Consider the following 22,101-nt stretch of genomic DNA (forward strand, 5'->3'; position numbering starts at 1 on the left):
CTTTGGCAAAGGCAGCAGCTGCAGAGAGGCTTTTGCAATGGACTCGCGTGCACACAGCGATCGGATCGAAGCGCGCTTGCCCGTTGCGCGCTGTATGTGCAAGTCCATTGCTCTCTGTGTGCGTGTGCTGAAATTATAGCGAGCTGCCTTTTGCAAAAGGCTAGCACTGTGCAAACAAACATGGTACAAGAGACACACATGTTACTGGTAACAGTGCATGAGTGTAATTACCGTACGCACCGTACGTCTTGCCGTATGATCCCTCTGCTACACTTGTTGATGTTTTTCTTATTTTTCGTAATGAACCTTCCAGTCTGACATGCGTCAATATGCGAGACACCCTCTGCTATGTATGACAGCAAAGATCGTACTGTACACTCATGAGTACGATATGCATGACACAATAAAAAAAAATGTACCACGATTGAAAGGCTCTGTACACTCATGAGTACGATATGCATGACACATGTACCACGATTGAAAGGCGAAACAATAGCAAGTGAGTACAAAATTGTTGTACCGAGACAAGTCTCGCATTTTGCGTCTTCCATATTTTGTTGATGTCCGATGAATACCGTTAAAAGAAAATATAAAAGGAAACGAAAAATAGAGCAAATACATGCTGCATTCTAGGGAAATTTTGAGCTGAAATAATATGTATGACACACGCAATATTTGCGTGGACATTTTCGTGTGTGTGTTTTTTTTTTTAAATTTAGGTCCGAAATTAGGGGTGCGTCTTATACACGGGTGCGTCTTATACACGGAACTTTACGGTAGATAATGTTCATTTCATTATGGAATGTTAGAATGTTAGCATTACATCAACGAAATGATCATTTCATTAACAAAATGGTCATTTCATCGACGAAATGACTGATTTCGTAACGAAACAGGCCATGCGACACTTGGCGCCTCATTCAAAACTACGGTCTTTGTCCATGGTTTAAACCATGGTTTCAATTGTCCCACCTTCATGAATTCGGGCCATGCAGTGCCCTATTCTGGTTTACTCATGAATCTCAAATGGAGTGAAGGTCTTAATATTCAAAGCAAAACACTGCAGAATGGTATAACTTGCATGTTTTCTTGCAACTGGCAGACAGTTAAAGGCCTAGGCCTATACATTTTAGACCTTGGGGTAGTGAGTTGTGATCCCACTGTGGAGGTACAAAGTAATGCCCCCCCCCCCCCCCCCAACCCCCAACCCCAACCACCTGTACATTAAAGGCATAATTTACCTTTTGCAGATAAAACAAAAACCCAGCATTGGTGCTTCAAAATAGTTCTAGGATGTGAGTTAGGGATAGAAACAACCAATGTAAAAAATTTGAACCAGTTTAATCAATGTTAAGTATTGTTAAATATACAAAATGTGAACAATATAATAAAAATGTTTCCAGACTAAACCGTCTACAGTTATGGTTGTAAATAATGAGAAAAACAGTGATATCTCCTTATATTTTAAGCTTTATTGCAAAAACTTTATATGGTAGGATGTTGTGCGATGCAACAGACCTACACATATGCATCAAAAGTGATATCTTGAACATTTTTTATATTACTGCTCCCAAAGGTAAACAGGACCTTTAAGGTTTAAGGAGAATCTTTGTCCTGCATATCAAACTCATGTCCTAAAGAGAACATACTTGCTACAATCACAATGGTCCTGAGATATATTATCTCTATCACATGGATAAACTCCATAATTTAGTAAATTCATAACTGAAAATGAAGATCCAAAATGTATGCTATACACTGCCAAATACTGGCTGCATACCCATTAATTAAAGAAAAAGAAGAAAACAACAACAGTGTAATTTTAGCAAATGATTTAAATCAGCTTCTAGCTGTTCCCTACTCTGCAATATCCTTCAGATATTTCCTAACATGTTTGAACAGAGGGAAATATGTTATCAAGGAGTGACCTACACTGTACTTCAAAAGGGGGCTGGTCCTTTCACACTCAACCCTACTCAAGCCATTCTGTAAACTTTTTACTCCACAAATCACAGAGACGGATTAGCAAGTTACGTCTTTCAACAAACAAGATAACAATGGATCACACCATTTGATGATATTACTCACCTATGTTTAAACTACAAAAAAAAAAAAAACTTTAGGTGTGCTTGAACTTTGAACATTTGACAGGCAATTACACACACAATATCCAATTAACAATGATAGAAGATAATAAAGTTGGCGACAATGAACTTTTTAATGAATGGAGTCACAATGTCTTCAATTTCATCTTCACATTTAAAGGCACAATGGGATTGAATTATGTACCATGGCCGTTGTTACGGAATGAGTAATAATTTACAAAGCATCAGAAAGGTTCTGATTATATAGAGCATGGGCATTATCTCTCCTTGAACAGATACATTCCATCTGCAAATACAGTGTATTTTGGCAGAAATCGAGAAATGCAGGATTAGTGGGGTTAGACAGGGTTTCAACCTGCGGAGTGAGGATATCAGTGCCAAGGAGTTACCAAAGGGGAAAAAAAAAACACATGGTCACAATTTCACAACAGATAATCATGTATACTCACTAGGCCCATTTACACTTGCTTGGAAAAATCGTGATTTTTCTAAAATCGCGACATTTGGGTGCAAGTTGCTAAGCAACTACACCCAAACGCCCTCGAAACATCGCCAGAAAAATCGCCAGCCGGAGTGCGATTTTTTGAAACATCGCGAAGTTTGAGGCGAAGTTAGCGAGTGTAAACCCCAGCTGCAGAAATATCGCGATTTTTCATCACGTGACTTTCGGTATCGGATGCCACCGGGAGTTTACGCGCGCTCCCAATCCCTCTTTGGATCGAACGTGTAGAGAGTACGTCGGTCACTGGCCAGAGTACCAGTACACACGGTATGGACAGCTGTGCACAGGTCTGAACGGCCGATCCTCGATCGGCTCGTGGTCTCTCACCTCCCTCTCCCTGATGAAACTAGTATGTGAAAACTACTACTAGTAGCAAACCTGAAGTTCTCCAACCACGTATCATCACCCCATGACGACTTAACAAAATAATGTTCTCCCAGAAAATGCGTTGATTCAGATTGCGGGAGTGCCCGTACTGCTCTCATACGTTGTTTGTGGAATACAGGAGTACGTAACAAGAGTGAGTTCTTGCTGTCGCCTGATAAAATACCAGTCCTAACTTCCAAGTCCTACTTCTCACTTTCGTCATATCGGCAAAATTTCATGATCCTCCTGAATGCTGCTGTAGATGAAGTTTTACACACCTACTACGTTTGTGATCTAATATAGCAAGCTCTATTTACCGTAAGTAAACAGTCTCGAGAAGCACAAATTTATATGTGCATTGTACTGATAAAAAGCCCTGGCTCAACATTCCAACCAGCTAGCTGTGATCAAAATACGTGTATACTGCCCTGCAGTGAAAACGAACAGAATAGCGCGCGCTTCCACTCATCTACCGTGTTGAAAAGAGGTAAATTACGCATGCGCACTACCGACCAAAAAATCGCGATGTTTCGTGAAGCTCAAACTTCGCATGCTTTTGCGCAAGTGTAAACGGTGGACCAAAATATCGCGATTTTAAAAATCGCGATGTTAGCAAGTGTAAATGCGGCTACTGACTCCTTCTAAACATTAGGTCCTATATCAAGGTCAATCTGATCAGCTGCCATAATTATTCCAAAGCCAACAACAACAACAAAATCTGATACAATTCATCGTAGTCCTTGGAGATGGTATGACACTATGCTTGCTCATGTCAATGATGCACAAGAAATAGAGACAACGACAATGAAATGGAGACAAACACATACCTACAAACAAGTACACCCTTCTGCACAAATAGCTACAAAGTATGGATAAATACAAAAGGGCTTTTTACACTTGTAAATTTTTGCTTAGCCCCGGACCAACGGTGGGGCTAAGGGGGGGGGGGGGCCTTAGCCCCACCGTTGGTACGGGACTATCCTTAGCCCACTTTCTGTTTACACTCGTTTTTGCCAAAGTGGGCTAGCCCCACCGATAGTACGGTACTATCTGGCCCTGCAAAATAGCAGGGGTTAGCACCGCAATTGCGGTGCCAAGCAAGTGAGTGTAAACAGAACGAAAAAATAATCCTGGGCTAAGCGACGGAGACAAAGTCCGACCCTCACTGACCAATCAGAAACGAGGTAATCAAGTGCTGCCGGTGCATGCGTGTACGTGTACAGTACACAGCGTAATTATGAATATTCATGTGGTTTGGAAAGTCTGGGGCTAAGAAATACGAGTGTAAAAAGGTCAGTTTTCTCCTTAGCCCCGGACAAGAGATAGTGCGGGACTAATAGGCGAGTGTACAAAGCTGAAAAAATTGGTACGGGACTAACGATAGTCCTGGGTCAGAGAAAGTCCGGGGTTAAGAAACACAAGTGTAAAAAGCCCTTTGGAATCATTGCTTGCATACAATTTTGCCACCTACAGTTTCTTGGGAAGGAACTTGAAAACCTTATTTTTTTTTCCTTCAGACATTTTTAAAAATACATCACTAGCTTTATACATGTATCAACAGCATGGCCATTGTCTCTCATTGAATAGCTATATTTGACTTGCAAATATTGTGTTTTTTGACAGTAAGTGGCTTTATGCAAGATTCATGAGACTAGATGTGAAGACAAATCGGTTTGTACTGGTTTGAACCGGTGGTCTGAGATCATCACAACCCATGAGTTACAAAAGAAAGAAAAAAAAACTAGGTCAGGACCCTACCACGGATCATTCATACAAACACCTGTACATCATGTCAACATGTATTCATTCAGAAACCAGCAAAAAAAAATGCAATTAAAAAAACAAGATGCAATCAACAAGGAAATGGTCTTGCAAGAACAATGATAATCTTAATTGAAATTTGCATCTGACAGCAGTCAGATTATCTAATCAAATATTCATAGAGGCCTTGAAGCTGCCAGCTCTTAATGAATCATATCTGTTTTGTATACTGGTTTATGGCTCAGTGGATCAAACTTGAGATAGATGAAGCTGATGCTCAGGTTACACCAAATCTCTTTGAAGGCTTTTGTTATTTGTCGCACTTTAATGAGAAAATAGGCAAGGAAATAGTTGTATTACAGTCATATGCAGTGCATTACTACAACCATGTGAATTCTCATTCTCCAGAGAGATGGTAAAGGTATACAATTTCTTCACTTTATATGTGACAACAGTGTGACATTTCCTAATTCAACTTTCTTGTAATCACTGGTAAAATTGTATATTTAGAAATAAAGGGAGGATAATTTTAAATGCAGGTTTATTTGCCATGGGTAAATCACCATTTTGATTGTGCACTCACTTCTCTTAAAGCCTCTGTCTTGGATATGGGGGGGGGGGGGAGATCGCCAATTATTGGAGATTCCACTGCTATCAGAAGTCCAAGTGGACGTAGGTAATGGGTCATTTGCAACAGAGCCAGCCCATTAGATGTTAAAACCTTTTCCTAACCACCCATTGTTTCCCCTACTGCTGTGTCATCAGTATTCATAAGGAGTCATTTTTTTTGTTCTTACTACAAACATTGGCTCATAAATGGCAATTACTTGCTGGTGCTATACACTATTTGCTGTTTCAGCACATCTCTGAATTAGAACAATGATTCCAAAGTTTAGTGTGACATGCTTCTCACTTTCTCCAGAGTCTACATTAGCTTTTACCACCTTTAAACTAAAATATAATTCTCAGAAGGGATTAAAATCCATCTTAAACCATATTTGTTTGCAATATTTTGAAAGGGTCTGCCAAAAAACTAACCTGGCTGGTATGATTTGCCAGGATAAGGAGTTGTTTTAGAATATTTTGAGATCAGAAAGGGTAGAATAATTTTGATCGTAGTACACAACTGTTACTGTAAAAGTGGTTTCTTTCGCGGTGGTTTTATTTTCGCGCTTTGAGGTTGAACCGCGAATTTAACATCACGCGAAAATGTTTCGGAACCCGTTGCTTGTTACAACGCTATCATTACCGACCGCGAATTTAAACACACGCGAAAAAGTCGGCACCGATGAAAACCGCAAAAGTTTCTGTACGCGAAAGAAACCACTTTTACAGTATTCTGGCAGAGTCCTCCAAAGTCACATTGCGGGTAGGTAAAACGCTGCGCGATGATCGATCGTGCCCTGGCAATCATACTTTTAACAAGCTGCATGCCATTTACTCTAGCACGGAGGATTGATGGATACTGTGGTGTGGCTCGATTTGTTGATCATCAATAATCGATCATGAAAAATGACACAGAAACTATGATCGGGTAAGCTCTGAGATTGTAATACTTCTGTGAACTTTTTAGGTTAATATATCGCATTTTCTTCATTTATGTAGGAATGTTTGTAAGAATATTTGTCTTTTGGGAGATGGGGTCAACAAACGAGGGAATCCATTCTGCGCATATTTGAGATTTGCATACAGGCACTGAGCACAGGCTTGAGGCACAGAGCAGGAAGGTGATGAGGTAAACGAGGCTTCCTTATCTTTTATAGAGCATAGGGCAAATTTTCAGCACGTGTGTATGAAGTGGAAATGAACTGCTTGGCGGAGGTCTGCACTCTATTAGTGCTTTTCTAGTTTCCTTTTGCATACTGTACAATAACATTGTCCAGAAACAGCAATGCGAACTTCAAGTTTGGGTCTGTATTTGGAGACTTTGAAATCTGAAGTTTGAAAAATCTACATGGATGAAATATGAAGCAGTGAGGCTCACCGTATGTGATGAGAAGCAGAACAAAAGGCACGTTTTTGAAGAGGGCGATGATAGATTCCTTGTAGGAGCGTCCCTCGCTGGACTTCTGGGAGTCGTACTTGGCCTTGCTGGGGGGCATAGGTGGTTGAGGCTGGTACACTACATGGAAACACACATAGACATCATCATTATACAAAATGTATTAAAAAAAAACCCCAAACAAACATAAATAGTGTTTCTGCGAAAGAAATCAAATCCAAACGAAGCACGTAACTGTATATGATTACCAATAACAAACAAAATCTTTCACTTTTGGCACCAAAGTGATGATAAACTTAATAATATCAATAAAACATCAATATCATAAATAATATATCCATATATAATATTAATGTAATACCAGTAATTACAATCACTCAAGTATTACCAGTACTCAAGCATACTTTATGAAGTATCAATTAAACACTTAATGCAGCTACCTCATAGATTCAAAACAACACAGTCACTTAACCCGTTAAGGATGGACTGATTTTGCTACAACACACATTTCCCATAGACACCTGCCCGAGTACACTCGGGACTCGTCCTCAACGGGTTAATATGGTGGCTTTACTATTGAATATTAAAGTTAGTGTTCATTTATGTGAATTAAACAATTTGACTTGTAATGAACCAAGATATTCTCACAGGCATTATATTGGACATAGACACAATGGCACTCTCACAATCACAACCTTCTTTTCACTGTATGATTTCAAACACATTTCCACCCAGCTGCTGAGCATGTATGATTTGTTGTTTTGACATATTATACAATCATATGATTTCCTTTGCATTTCAAACACTTAAGGGCTTTTTACACTTGTAAATTTTTGCTTAGTCCCGTACCAACGGTGGGGCTAAGGGGGGGGGGGGGGGGGCCTTAGCCCCACCGTTGGTACGGGACTATCCTTGGCCCACTTTCTGTTTACACTCGTTTTTGCCAAAGTGGGCTAGCCCCACCGATAATCCCGTACTATCTGGCCCTGCAAAATAGCAGGGTTAGCACCGCAATTGCGGTGCCAAGCAAGTGAGTGTAAACAGAACGAAAAAATAATCCTGGGCTAAGCGACGGAGACGAAGTCCGACCCTCACTGGCCAATCAGAAACGAGGTAATCAAGTGCTGCCGGTGCGTGCGTGTACGTGTACAGTACACAGCGTAATTATACAATATTGGATGGCCTTGAGATTAACACAAGGAAATATTGGACGAGCTATGCACAAATATTGAACGAGTCGAAGACAAGTCCAATATTTTGCTTAGCGAGTCCAATATTTCCTTGTATTAACCGAAAATAGGACATTCAATATTATCATTATTATCCTACAGAGGATTTTAGCAAAGAACGTTTTCACTTAGACCTACCCTTTCTGTCTCCAAGTGCTGTATGGTCTCCTGTAGTGATCCTGACATGGGGTATGGTACATGTACAAGTGTACACTCTTCAGTGCAAGTTAATCCACTTCAGTCTCTGATAAAACAGTGATCTATGTATCCAAGGTAGCCGTCATGACCGATGTTACTGTTAGACCGAGATCTAGCTAATTTAGGCCGCGTTCATGCGAATTTCGTTGCCAGAATCACAAACATGAATCATGATTCAAAACGGCGTTTCAAATCACGGTCTCAGCGGAAGAGCGTTCATGCGGGCTTTCGCAATGCTGATTCTGGCTCAGCTCATCATTTGCCATTGCGCAGCGCACTGCGCAGTTTGACCTTGTCTCTGCAACTCGAGCCAGACCTCCTTATTCCAGCTGTACAGGCCTTTACGTTTTTATTTCGGTGAATACTTTCCGATTAGCTGTGGCATTCAGGCTCTGCCCACAGATCGAGGAACAGATCGAGGAATAATCCAAATTCTTCGTCTCTCCAATTGTTTCCCTTGGTAGACACAGCGCTGCAGCTATTACTTTTATCAACTCAATCGGAGAGTAATTACATGTATTATTATGTTAAACAGTTAGCGTTAGATACTAGCATAGAATTGGTGTATGGCTTTGATGTAAACAAACAAGTGCAAGTATGGTACCAAAACACATGATTCATATTGTAAGATGTACACAAGCGCGCGAACAGAACTAGAAGCTGTGCATGGGATACCCCATGAGACACGCATGCGCACAGCGCACAATGACGTCAAAGAATCATGATTGAAATCACGGTTGCGTTCATGCGGTTTCTGCGATCGTGATTCTGGCAGAATCATGATTCAAAACACCCTTTTTTCAGCGTTTCAGATCGGCGTTTTGAAACGCGTTTATATGGAAAAATCACATGAACGCAACGCAACTAAACACGTTTAGCGACTAAACGTGTTTAGAAACGCAATTCTAGTTTCGCATGAACGCAGCCTTAGACCAGAATTAGATGTATTTGTACCCGAGATCTGAGAAACAATTCACGTCACATCTACCGTAGATCGTGAAAGATCGAATTAGGCTACTACCACAACTATACACTGTAGTACTGTAGTCCTACTGTCGCGCATGCAAATGCAAGCGGCGGCCGGCTACATGTATTTGTATATCGCGCGCGGGCTATCTAGCAGTAGTGCTGAGCATGCAGAGCTGCAGATCAATCGTCGCCTTGCGCCTGCATGCACAAAAAAAAAATGCAACTTGTTTTCATCAAACCTAAATGTACAATTCCTGTTATGAAAGTGATATTTTGAAAAATTGTATGAAAAACAATTTCAACTAATTGATATATGAAATTTGTTTGTATAAACACAGAATTTTAGAAGAAACGATATTCCAGTTAATTCGTGATCGACCAATCACAGACGTTTTTACTTCATATTTCAGGTCATCTTGTATACATGTATCTCAACCAATCACGGTGCAGTTTATAAAAACTTTGGGGAATCCCCCTCTTGCTGTTCAATATTTTAAATATTGGTCGCCTCGGCAAAAAATATTGGTCGAGTTCAACAAACTTTTTAAATGGGTTGGAGGTTATGAGGTGCGTCGACAAAATAACACTTGTATTTGGGCTCTAAAAATCCTCTGTATGGATAATAATCATGAATATTCATGTGGTTTGGAAAGTACCGGACTAAGAAATACGAGTATAAAAAGGTCAATTCTCTCCTTAGTCCCGGACAAGAGCTTAGTATGGGACTAATTGGTGAGTGTAAAAAGCTGAAAAAAAAGTCCTGGGTCAGAGAAAGTACGGGGTTAAGAAACACAAGTGTAACAAGGAAAAGTAGAAATTACGCGGTGCGTAATATATGTCCCCGCCGGAAGTAGCATTTAGTAGCAAAATGTACAATATAGGTAAAAAGATGAAGGTCAAAGGTCAAAGAAGTCAAAGGTCAAAATTCTATGTAGAAGTTTTGAAGCCCTCACCTAGTGCCATCACATAAAGCAAACGGAATCGAAATCGGGTTAGAAATGGCGAAGGAGTGGCATTTTGTAGCCAATGTACAATATAGGTAAAAAAATCAAGGTCAAAGGTCAAAGAAGTCAAAGGTCAAAATTCTGTGTAGAAGTTTTGAAGCCCTCACCTAGTGCCATCACTTAAAGCAAACGGAATTGAAATCGGGTTACAAATGGCAAAGGAGTAGCATTTTGTAGCAAAATGTACAATATAGGTCAAAAATCAAGGTCAAAGGTCAAAGAAGTCAAAGGTCAAAATTCTGTGTAGAAGTTTTGAAGCCCTCACCTAGTGCCATCACATAAAGCAAACGGAATCAAACTCGGGTTAGAAATGGCGAAGGAGTAGCATTTTGTAGCCAATGTACAATATAGGTCAAAAATCAAGGTCAAAGGTCAAAGAAGTCAAAGGTCAAAATTCTGTGTAGAAGTTTTGAAGCCCTCACCTAGTGCCATCACTTAAAGCAAACGGAATTGAAATCGGGTTACAAATGGCGAAGGAGTAGCATTTTGTAGCAAAATGTACAATATAGGTCAAAAATCAAGGTCAAAGGTCAAAGAAGTCAAAGGTCAAAATTCTGTGTAGAAGTTTTAAAGCCCTCACCTAGTGCCATCATATAAAGCAAACGGAATCAAAATCGGGTTAGAAATGGCGAAGGAGTAGCATTTTGAAGCAAAATGTACAATATAGGTCAAAGGTCAAGGTCAAAGGTCACAATTGAAATTCTGTATAGAAGTTTCAAAGCTCCCATGTAGTGCTATCATATAAAGCAAACAGAATCAAAATCGGGTTAGAAATGGCGAAGGAGCAGCATTTTGAACATTTTGATCACACACGGACGCACACACGGACGCACACACGGACACACGGACGGACACACGGACACACGGACACACGGACGGACACACACACGTACGGAGCCCATTTCATAGTCCCCTGCTCGAACTCGTTCGGCGGGGACAAAAAGGGCTTTAGTGAGGAAGTGGGAAAATATACTACATCACAGCAATACTATCGAAACTCAACACTTTTATTCAAGGCAACAGCCTTGACGGATAGATTAAACAAAAACAAATTGGAAACATACAATGTGTACTTTCATTTCTCAATGGAAGGTCGCCAGCAAAGGGCTTTTCAATTTTCAACATTCTCCTAGTTGACTGCTACAATAGTACAGAATTACTTTATCTGAACATATAGTCACATGTTCCTTGTTCTCCAGCCACGCATGTACGATCGAAAAATATCAATTTATGAACATACTGTACTGTAGTCCCATCCATATTTTGATGTTTTAGAAATTAGACCAAGTACAGCACATATCACTTTTTATTCAATATTTCTTCATATTCATCAGCATTATACAAGTTTGTTAGTTTGTTTGTTTGTTTATCTTTTTTTAGTGGGGGGGGGGGGGGCGACCCTAGCAATAATTTCCCTTGTACAGTGTGTGTGAACTGAATTACCACAAATTTCTCAATGACCCACTTCATCTCTGGACTTTTTTTTTAAGGAAACCAAAAGGAGAGCTTGTATCCTTTGAATTTTGTATTGTAATGATCTAGCAAGGATCACTTACACAGGAGAGGATCTTTATAGTAGCCAAAATAATGAGTTTTGTATTCACTTTAGCCATGGTTTCTGTGCATTGGGACTACTCTTTCACGTGAAAAAAAAGGGCATCTTTCTGATACTCAACGTGAAACCTTGATGAGGACAAGAAGGCTAGACAGACAACCTGATGTGAAAATGCCTTGGTGCCTTGCTTTGTTTTCTTTGACACAAGGATGTAATTTGCTTCCTATGTAAACATTCAATATAGTATCGTGCAAAAGCACATCACATTCTCTGTCCATATACATTGTACCAGCAGTATGGGCCTGGATACTTTTAACTGGATAAACAGAACACTTCGCGGTGAAAGCTCCAGCAAGAAATTCTACTTGAACTGTCAAGTGGCACAATTGACACAAATGTCCCACACAGGCATTTCTCAAAACTCACAATAAGTTGTTTTAGAGGAAAACTGGTATGTACTGCATTGAGAATTGGAGCATGCATGTTCACATAGAACCTAACCACCAATGATAGCTTCTGCTGAAAGAAGGTGAAATTTCTCCTTTTACTATAATCTCATTACATGGTGCTTATCCTTGATGAAAGAATTGTGGTTTTTATCAATGTGAACCACTTAATGACGAAATCATGAGAAATCTTTTATTAAACATGGTCAGGAGTTATCGATTATACCTCAGTGTTGAGTGTTAAAGGAATCCAAAACCCAAAGAGAAATGTGGATTGAGTGAAAGCAGCAACATTAGCAGAACACATCAGTGAAAGTTTGAGGAAAATCAGACAATGGATGCAAAACTTATGAATTTTTAAAGTTTTAGTGTTGGAATCACTGGACGAGTTTATGACATCATGTGTGGACAACAATATAAAGAAAATATAAAGAAATTCAACATGCTTTCACTTTTCTAACATTATGAAAGAGCACTTCACTAACTGCTTTCAGAACGCACAGGGAATAATTACGACCCTTAACATACAATGTATGTCAGTATCAAGTTGATGGAATTCGTAATTTTCATGAATAATGAATTTTTGCGGAATTCTCTTTATATTTTCTTTTATAAGAAAATTTGCAAAATTTCCCAACTTCTTATTTAATTTGGATCAAATTTTCACTATTGTGCTAGTAAAGTTTTACTCATTCCTTTCAGACCAACTTTAACTGGTACCAACTTCCCCTTTAAACTCATATTAAGAGGTTCACGAATCTTTCTGCATTCACCGAATTCACATTTTTGTGAGGGGAAACTTCCCTTTAAGGGAGGAAGCCTGATCATGATCTGTAGTGTCATGTGTAGTATCTGTTTAAACTACAATGTAAATGTAACCTTAATAGTTCATTTATGAAAAGAATGAAGGTTACAGGTCATCTTGATTTTAACCTGTGTATGAATGGGGGGGGGGGGGGAATGTGGTGTTTGCATCAATCTACTGACAGTGAGCCTGTCTGTCACTGATATTCCATATTGGGGGTGCATTGCATACAACACACAAAGTTCCCTTGTTTAAAAAAAAAAGTGTTATATTTTAACTTCAGCGAGTGGAGTAACATCACTTTAAATGAAATATCACTATTATACTCTTTATATTTCATCTTAATGACTTTTCACTAATATGCAACTTGGTAGGCATCTATACCAGAAGAAGTGAAAACAATTATACAAATTAAATAAGAATCGTTCACAGTGTCGTATGACAATTCACTTCTCGATGCTACAATAGTATTCTCTCTTGGCAACTGAAAATATTGTAAGCATTAACAAGAAAGTGTGTCACATACAGTAATGTTACAAAACTGCTGAATGCATTCTATATAGACAATGTATGTCATTTAAAAATCTCCACTGGGCAATAAAAGGGATAGCAAAGAGGCTATTGTTTAAACCTACTTAAAAAAGTGAAGGCAGTCTAGTGTTTGTGTACATGTACAGATACTGTATATATCCCAACACAATATCACACAATTTCTCATCTTGCTGCAATTGTCTTTATAATTCAAGGAATATTTTACACCCAGTTACGGCTTCAAGAAGTTGTATTATGCTACACATTGCATCTGTTTCTGAGACCACCCAGCATACAAACTCATATTATCCCACTCTGATACATCATGACCAACGATCATGAAAAATTTCCACTCGGGCTCCTCTGCAGAAAAAAGGAAACTACAGTCCCTGAGAAAGAAATGAGGATTGACCCATGACCGCCATGACAGATTGAAAACGCCTCTGGCATATGGATTTTACCACCGGATAAACAGAACGATCAGAGTCAGGGCTGGATTTCACGTGAATAGATGCCCGTGGCCGTGCAGCATAAACACTTTCTCGTACAATGGAAGCCTTTGTTCGCTGTATGCTCCCGTAGCAACAGCCAATGAGCTTTCAAGAAGCCTAGCTGCTGCCTTATCCTGGCAATAAATTGTAATTTCTGTTTTTTTCATGGAGTCCTTCATGGCCAAGGCTATGTCTTCTTGAGCACAATGGGATGACATTCAAAAAGCCAACAATAATGCTTTCTGTAGGTTGACGTCAACGAAGCCAATAAAGAAAGAGAGTGCAAAATATTAATGGCTTTATCATCCTCGAGATCACACCCCCACAAGCAAAAATCTATCTGTATCTTTCATTTTAAGGATGTTTTCCATTTCCGCAATCCCCCTTTCAATCTTTCATACTCCACGTCACAATGTTGTTTCTGAATTCAAGAGCATCTGGGGTAACTGGCTGAGGTTTCTCCTTTTTTTCTCTCTCCTCATCTTTCATCACAAATTCAATGTTGTCCTACTTCACAGGATTTGCCAGAGAATGGCTGAGCATTTCACTGATGCACTGAGATACCTGTTTGCAGGAGTACATACTGTATGTACGTAGGTATTTTCCATGGTGTTGTCTCCAATGTGAACGGGAGACATTCCATGGAGATCAGGAAAAACACATCATGGAGGACAAAAGCTACAAAAAGATTATGTTGTGCAATTCTACACCACGTTCCAAGTTGGCTTCATCAATATGGAGTAAAAGATGACAGAACGGTCATGTTTTCAGAAGAATTGGACTTCAAAAAAAAGAAGAATTTTTGAGGTTTCATACAGCTGTACATTTTTGCCAAATAGTGATGTTGATAACCATCAGCTGAGGTGATGATGTCAACAATTCATGTTCTCCCATCTGAATTTTGTACAAAAATATTTAAAAAATGCTGCCCTGGTACATAAATAAGCAACAACAATCCTATCCCCTCATCTCTTTTTAATTCACTTTGTTATTGCTAAGTTATTGCAAAACAATGAAAATGTGCCACATAAGATACTGGTTTCCTTAAAAGCTGATTTGTATTAAATGTCTTTTTATCAAACAGAGAAGTTAGTACAGATTTGTGTAGGGCCTACAGTATATGCCAAGATAAGACCTGTAATGTCATATTGTGTACTCATTCAACACATACATGTATGTGTGCATATTTGATTTGATACACTGTAAGTAATGTCATTGTTTCTTTTTTACAATTTCAGATACATAAAACATCAAGCATCTCTAAATCTTCTTATGTCTGGTCTTTATGAAGTCTCTACCATTTTGTTTGGAGTAGTACTCAATGTATCAAAGCCAACTTGAACAATGTGGAATCTTTAAACTTACAAAAGAAGAACCAGTTTATTACCTGCAAGAATAAGGATGAGAATGACGGATGTTATAATAGCTGTACCCAGGAACATGTTGTGCATATCTTTCTTGTTGTCACCATCTTTGGGCACCAGGATGGGTGGAAGCACAAACCCCAGGGCGACTCCAAGCTACAGAGAGGAGAGAGAGAGAGATGGAGAACAAAATGTTGGGACAACATTTAGGGGAGTCAACAAACATTCAATTCACATAATGAAAACACACACACACACACACACACACACACTTCAGGATTGTGATGAGCACTATCTTCTTTGGAATGTTAAAAAGAAATTCATGTATATTTACATTAACAATACCAAACATGACTCTGCCATCATTTGCTAGAGTGCAGACAGACACTTTGCATTGATATTCCAGGTCTGTTACACATGTTTATTCTCTTGTATCTCTTTATTTGGGACTTATTGTATAAATTCAGGAGATTGATATAATGTAAATGTGATAAAGACATTTGAACCTTGGCAAAATGAAACTCATGATACAATATGTAGCCGGAGCTACTGTGATCACCTGCAGGAAAGAATCGGGTAGTAGCAGAGAATGAAATGTGCCTCTAATATTAAAGGAAACAAAAGTTGGTGTGTAATTGTTATATTACAGATGAGAAAGAGTAGCTCCAGATGATACACTTATGAGATAATTCATTTGTTGCATTATCATTGATACCTACTGGTATACAGACACACATGTATAGAGATGTCTATACATTCATTTGTTGCATCATCTTTGATACCTACTGGTATACAGACACACATGTATGTATAACAAACAATCATGCATCTCATTTGGTCAAGAGAGATTGGTACAATGTGTATTGAAGTACTGTCAGTTCTCACTTCAAATATGAATAATCTAACAAGTTGATTCAGCTGTCTCCGTCACATACAATGTACATATGTACAATGTATGTACATGTACGTTTGTAAGTGAGGGCTAATCATTGATTAAATGTGCAATTCCAAACCCTTTTTTTAATTTTATGAGTAAAACTGCACATGGAGAATACATTGTAGTAAAGGTTTCATCAAACTGAACCAGACAAGAGACAATTTGTGTGACACATCACACGCTTAATTCAAATGGATGTTGATCAATACTTTAGTTGACACTGTCTAGTAGTACAATACATTTTCATGGACCATGTGTTTGCTCACTGGCGCATAAACAGTTCTTAAATTAGGCACATCATCCTTTTAATACACTGTAGCAGACAAATGCCAAACCATTTAATTTCAGAGAACAAAGGGGCATAGATTTGTAAAGGAACAGAGCTCATTGAGGCTCTGCATGTTACACATAAGCTATGTACATAATGTACATTTTGTATGTTCTGTCAATGTGCATTCATACATACCATGTAAACCACAATGCTATTCAAGCTTCTTCACAACCATGGATGATGTGAAAACGTTTTGGATTCATTCTTTCATTTCAAATGATGTGGCATTACGTAATGTCATCATTTTGCATACAAAGAGACAAATGTCCCAGTAAAACACTAACCTTTGCTTAATTAAGAATGATATAAGTGCGGAGCTTTATAGTAAACACCCTAAGCGTTTGTCAAGGCCCTACAGCTACACATATACTCTGATCTCTGATGTTAGAATTATTTGATCACTTATCACTGGATGTCAACAAAGTAGTTTGCACAGTCCAAAAGTACATGTAATCTGCCATTTAGTACAATGTTAGGAAACACCAGTGATCCCATAAAGCCTAATGATAACAAAACAACAAACATAGTTAGTGTTGATATAAGGCTATTAGTAGAGAGATTAGTAATCTATATATTTCCCTTTCAATCAAGAGGAAAAAGAAAAATGGCACAAAAATTATCCACACAAATTACCGGTACCGGTAATCAATGTGCTAATTTATAGAGTCATACCCTCTCTAAGAGATGTTGGAAGGCCAAAGTTTGATGCTTAATAGTAATCAGTGATTTACAGACATGGATCTTTCTAAAACTCTAGTCTCAATTACTAACAATGAATAACTAATGAATTAAATATATAGATGAGTACTTTGAATAGGTGACTTCATAAACCCTCTGTTCAAGAGGGGGGGGGGGGGGGGGGGACATGATCTTGGTATTTCCCCGATAGATACAAGAGATTTCTAGACATCATTGACAGACTAGATAGAGCATACTGGTACTTTATTCTGAGATGTTTACACTACAGTAGTTAGCCAAGTCCATCATCATGTTTGGAAACTTTGAGAACAACACAATGGACTGGATAGTGAATGGATCATGTACAATGTAGGATGGATACAAATTCTATGCACTTAAAATCTTGGCCCTGAGCTAGTAGGATTTGTTGGAATCTAAACACATGTACATATTAATGTACATACTTGTACACTGAAAACCTTTTAAAGATCATGAATACAGGCAGACACAAACATGTACGATCATTACAGTCTAAGGAGACTTGAATTTGTATAGTTTGAGATCTAGGTCAAACAAGAGTGTATTAAACTATTTTAAAATTAGATGAAGATAGAAACTGTGTCAATGCAACATCAGCTTAACGCAATGTACCATGTGCCAAGCACAGTCTCGTAATATTAACTTGGTGCTAGTGACCATATCAATCTGCATTTTCTATTCTATTCTATAGAATGGTCACGAACTAGCCCACATTCTGTAAACTGCTTCTTTGTCTGTTTGTTTTTTATGGGAGGATGGGGAAGAACATCTTTATCTGACAAAGCTTACAAGTACGTAGCAACATATAAAATGCTTCTGACTTGGCTAATTTCTGGGTTGAGTATAACCATACTAAATTAATGCTCCATTTAAAGGGATCGTATAGTTTTGGTTGAGACCTAACTTGAGGTTTCTGGTATTCTTTTGTGAGATGATGAGAAATTTTTTTATGAAATATGAAAAAACATGCAATTACTAGAGGAATTCAACATTCATTTGACGAAAATTGGTTTTGAAATGGCCGAGATAACCAAGACAGGGCGATCCTAATAAAAGGTGGGACCCACCTTCTTTTATGATCACTTCGTTTTACTTTGTTTTTGGATGTCTCAGCCATTCAAAAACCGATTTTCATCAAATAAACTCCTCCAAGAATGATATGGTTTGTACTATTTTCTAAGTGGTTTCTTGGTATCTCACAACAAAATTAAAAGCCAAATTCTTATCTCCACCACTACTATACCATCCCTTTAAGCAGCATGCTGCACACCAAAAAAAAAAAAAAAAAAAAAAAAAAAAAAAACACTTTCTGTTTTTAAAATTGCAATTTACATTCAGAGATGAAAAATTGAGTAATATCTTTGTTGTCACAGTACAAGAATTGTGTTATCCCTGTAACTCAGCATTGGTAGCTCATTGTAGGCATTGCTATTGTGATTTAAATGCATTTACCAACTCTCAATAGGATTCTGTAGGTTTGTAACAGCGATGCATAAATTTGCCCTTGACAGAAAAATCCATCTGTCCGGAGAAGTTTTTTACGACATTTTGTGTTTTTTAACTTAAACTATAGGAGGGGATCCATGAAGCCAGATCATGCAGTCTCCGCGGAACATATCCCCGACGACTATTGATCTTTCAGTTAACATCTGCCCATATCATGCTATGAGACCGAGATACACTGCCATTTTCTATTACTGTTTGGTCTGTTGGTTGGTATTGAAGCATGAATTTACCAGTTGCTATGGAACTTATCAACTGATACAATATTAACTGGGCATGATTTAGTGTAAAAACCAACACATTGGGTTTCAAGAGGAGCAATCTGCACAGGTCATTAAAGAGGGAGCCCCGCACAAACTCTAGAAAAGTTTGTTTCCCCAACCCTAGCCTGACCAGACGCTGTAAGTACGCTGTGTCGCGACATACTTCTACGTACAGCGACTGGGCTGTGTATAGTTACCCCAACCCCTTTCTATTCAGTCTGGGCACTTATCAAAGGCAGCATCTGCAAAATACACAAATATGAGGCTTGAGGGATTGAAACTCCGACTCATGCCCTTTTATGACCTCTGCTTTCTTTTTATCACTAATAACAGTATTTACACTATATCTGATTTTGAATTGATCAAAATGCTTTTAAATAGCAAGGCAAAATAATTCAGACACAGTGTTTCTTTTTATATTCATAATGTATGACTCAACGAGTTGTACCTGGTTTCCAAAGACACCGATGGCACAAGCTGTGGAGACTTCATTCGCTCCAAACCACGTTGCAGCTACATGAGCTGGCATGCCAAGAATGAAAATCTGACCAACAGAACAAATTGTTTGTCCTGCAAACGCCATGCCAAACATATGTGGAACAGATCCAGCATATCGGAACCACGAACCAGCGCAGTTGAGACTCGCAGCTAAAATCCCTATCACCTTCAATCCTGCCCTTTCAAGAAGCCAGGGTCGCGGGGAAGATGAGAGGAATGTACACAAGCATGTAAATCATGGACGTCCAGTCGATGGCGAGGTATCCCACATCGTAGTATTCAACGAGGACATTGCCGATTACGGCATACTGGATCCATTGGAAAGCATTGCTCAATGATAACAAGCAGAAGATGCCCAACATCACCCACCGCCGCTTGTAAATGCGAGTGTAATTCGACGAAGTGCTGACATTGCGAGTCTTCTTGGGTAGATCTTTGACATCCATTTCTGTCGTCTCTTCCATCTCGTCTGCATCTATTTCAGTTTTTAAAGCAGCATACGTTCGCGATGAGTTGTAAGCAACATCATCGTCTGCGTTGCCCAGATCGCAAGAGCTGTGGTATTTGTCACCACTCTCTTCGTGATGAACGCCCCCGTTCAGCTGTCCGTCTGTGGCCGTACCTTCTCCCATGTTTTCTTGACCGCGCTCTCAAACCAACAACCGAACAGGAACCGAATTTGTTACTGGCTTCGATATCGAAGATGCTGGATCAGTGGCGAGATGTTGAGTCTGCGTCAGTACCAATAACTTTCATGAAATTCCATGCAGATTCAAATCTTATTGCCTCGACAAGGGAAGAGAAACATAGCACTATTAGCAGACTACTTGGCGAGATATGACGCACAGCGGTGTGTAATGATAAGCACACGGGCGCTCATTGCATTACATGACATCACAGTGACCGGTGATGATGTCTCGCCGTACCTAGCTACTACTCTGTACTTGGTGTCTCCCGAATGACGTACCAGCAAAGAATTACCTCACTAGCTTCTACAGTATACTGTAAACGGTATACCGCCAGTGTAATGTTGCCCTGACACTCCGCGAGAACGTACACAGCTGGCCCTGGGTCAGTCTACGAAGTGCAGTGCTTGGCCCAGTACCCACCTCTGTCAGTGCCGTTCCCAGTCAACCCGCTCTGCCAGTGTCATGTTTGCGCCCTCTCTCGGTTTGGACATTACAGGCAACAGTTGTTGCGCCACTGATACCGTTATGTTATGTAATGGGCTAGAGAAAGCACTGTTATGCCGAGATTATAGGGCATGGGCTTGGTTGCCAGAGTTGGCATAACTATGCTTTTGGTATAATTTTAGATGCTTCAGCATCTAGCATTATGCTAGGCATATTCTTTTTTTTTTGTTTTTATCATAATTTCATGTTACGGAAAGGATATCTCCATTGATTCGTTTGGGTACTGTAGTACTTTTTTATGTTTGTTTGTTAGTTTTCAGCTGATTTGTCGATAGATTTGTTTGCTTGTTTGTTGTGTTTTTGTTTTGTTTTTAGCTTGTCAACCGATTGGGCACCACAATTTTTTAAAATAAAAAACAGAGGTCCGTTTTGTTTTGTTTGTTTTTTTGTTTTTTTGGTGGTGGTGTTTTTTTTTTTGCTTGTCATCCTAGTGGGCACCATAATTCGTAGCAAAAAAATGTGAAGACCGTTGTTGTTGTTGTTTGTTGTTGTTGTTTTTTTCTTGTCAGCTGATTGGTTACCACAATTGGCTGATATGATGTGACATAATTTCATGGCAGTTTAGCATAATTTTAGGCCGCCTCAAGCACATTATTCCATTAAATCACGATGGTCACACTGGGCAGGGGGCTTGTTCACAGGAAGGGAGTAGAAGGGATTGTAGTTTCTAAACATTAGGCAGGGTTTTATGATTGTAAACACGGTTTTATTATGGGACACTGGTCAACACATGGCTAAAAGTCGAGACATCACACTGTGCACTTATGTTTGCTTAAAGAAGTCAGGACTGCCCTTGTTTATTGCCCGAATTTATTGCTTATTTTTTTATTCCCCGAAACACTCAATTGAAGCATAACAATCAAACATACACAAATGTGTATTAAGCGAGATGATAATTGATAACATAGTGACTAGAGTAAAGTGAGGAACAGGGCTGTAAAGGAGTAGTGTATTGTATTATTATAATGCACTTAGTGTAACGAGGATTAGTGTACACATTGTATTTAGAAGTGAAGTGTATCGAAGTGTATAGCTGTTTACCGTAACAAAGGAAAATACGCAATTCGTTGTAGATGCTCATGGCACACGAGTGTTGACATAGCAGTCAATTATTGTGTACATACTCGACTGACTTTATACTATTAGCATCCACTGTTGTAAAGTCAGAGGTATCGTAAACGTAATGCCAATGAAATATGATTTCTGCAATGTGCCAGACAAATTCATCAACCTCACTGGCTTCAGTTTGATGACTTTCTTGTAATCATTATTGTTGAAAGTCACATTCTAGATGATGCGAACATATCAGTGTGTATCATACTGTATATTAT

General features: G+C 39.0%; 1 protein-coding gene across 1 annotated transcript in view; it reads right to left on the bottom strand.

The window, feature by feature from the left end:
• The window catches only part of LOC139723071 (choline/ethanolamine transporter flvcr2a-like), a 66,653-nt gene extending 46,251 nt beyond the window's left edge, over positions 1-20,402 (bottom strand). Inside the window, 4 exon segments of the mRNA XM_071634344.1 lie at positions 6,719-6,856; positions 15,352-15,484; positions 19,528-19,770; positions 19,772-20,402. Of these exon segments, the coding sequence (XP_071490445.1) occupies positions 6,719-6,856; positions 15,352-15,484; positions 19,528-19,770; positions 19,772-20,209 (952 nt within the window). The 5' untranslated portion in view covers positions 20,210-20,402.
• Positions 20,403-22,101: the final 1,699 nt, after the last annotated feature.

The sequence above is a fragment of the Diadema antillarum genome, unplaced genomic scaffold (assembly GCF_040938485.1).
Source record: "Diadema antillarum isolate AM-2024a unplaced genomic scaffold, OU_Dant_1.0 scf00000180, whole genome shotgun sequence".
In the NCBI taxonomy this organism is placed as follows: domain Eukaryota; kingdom Metazoa; phylum Echinodermata; class Echinoidea; order Diadematoida; family Diadematidae; genus Diadema; species Diadema antillarum.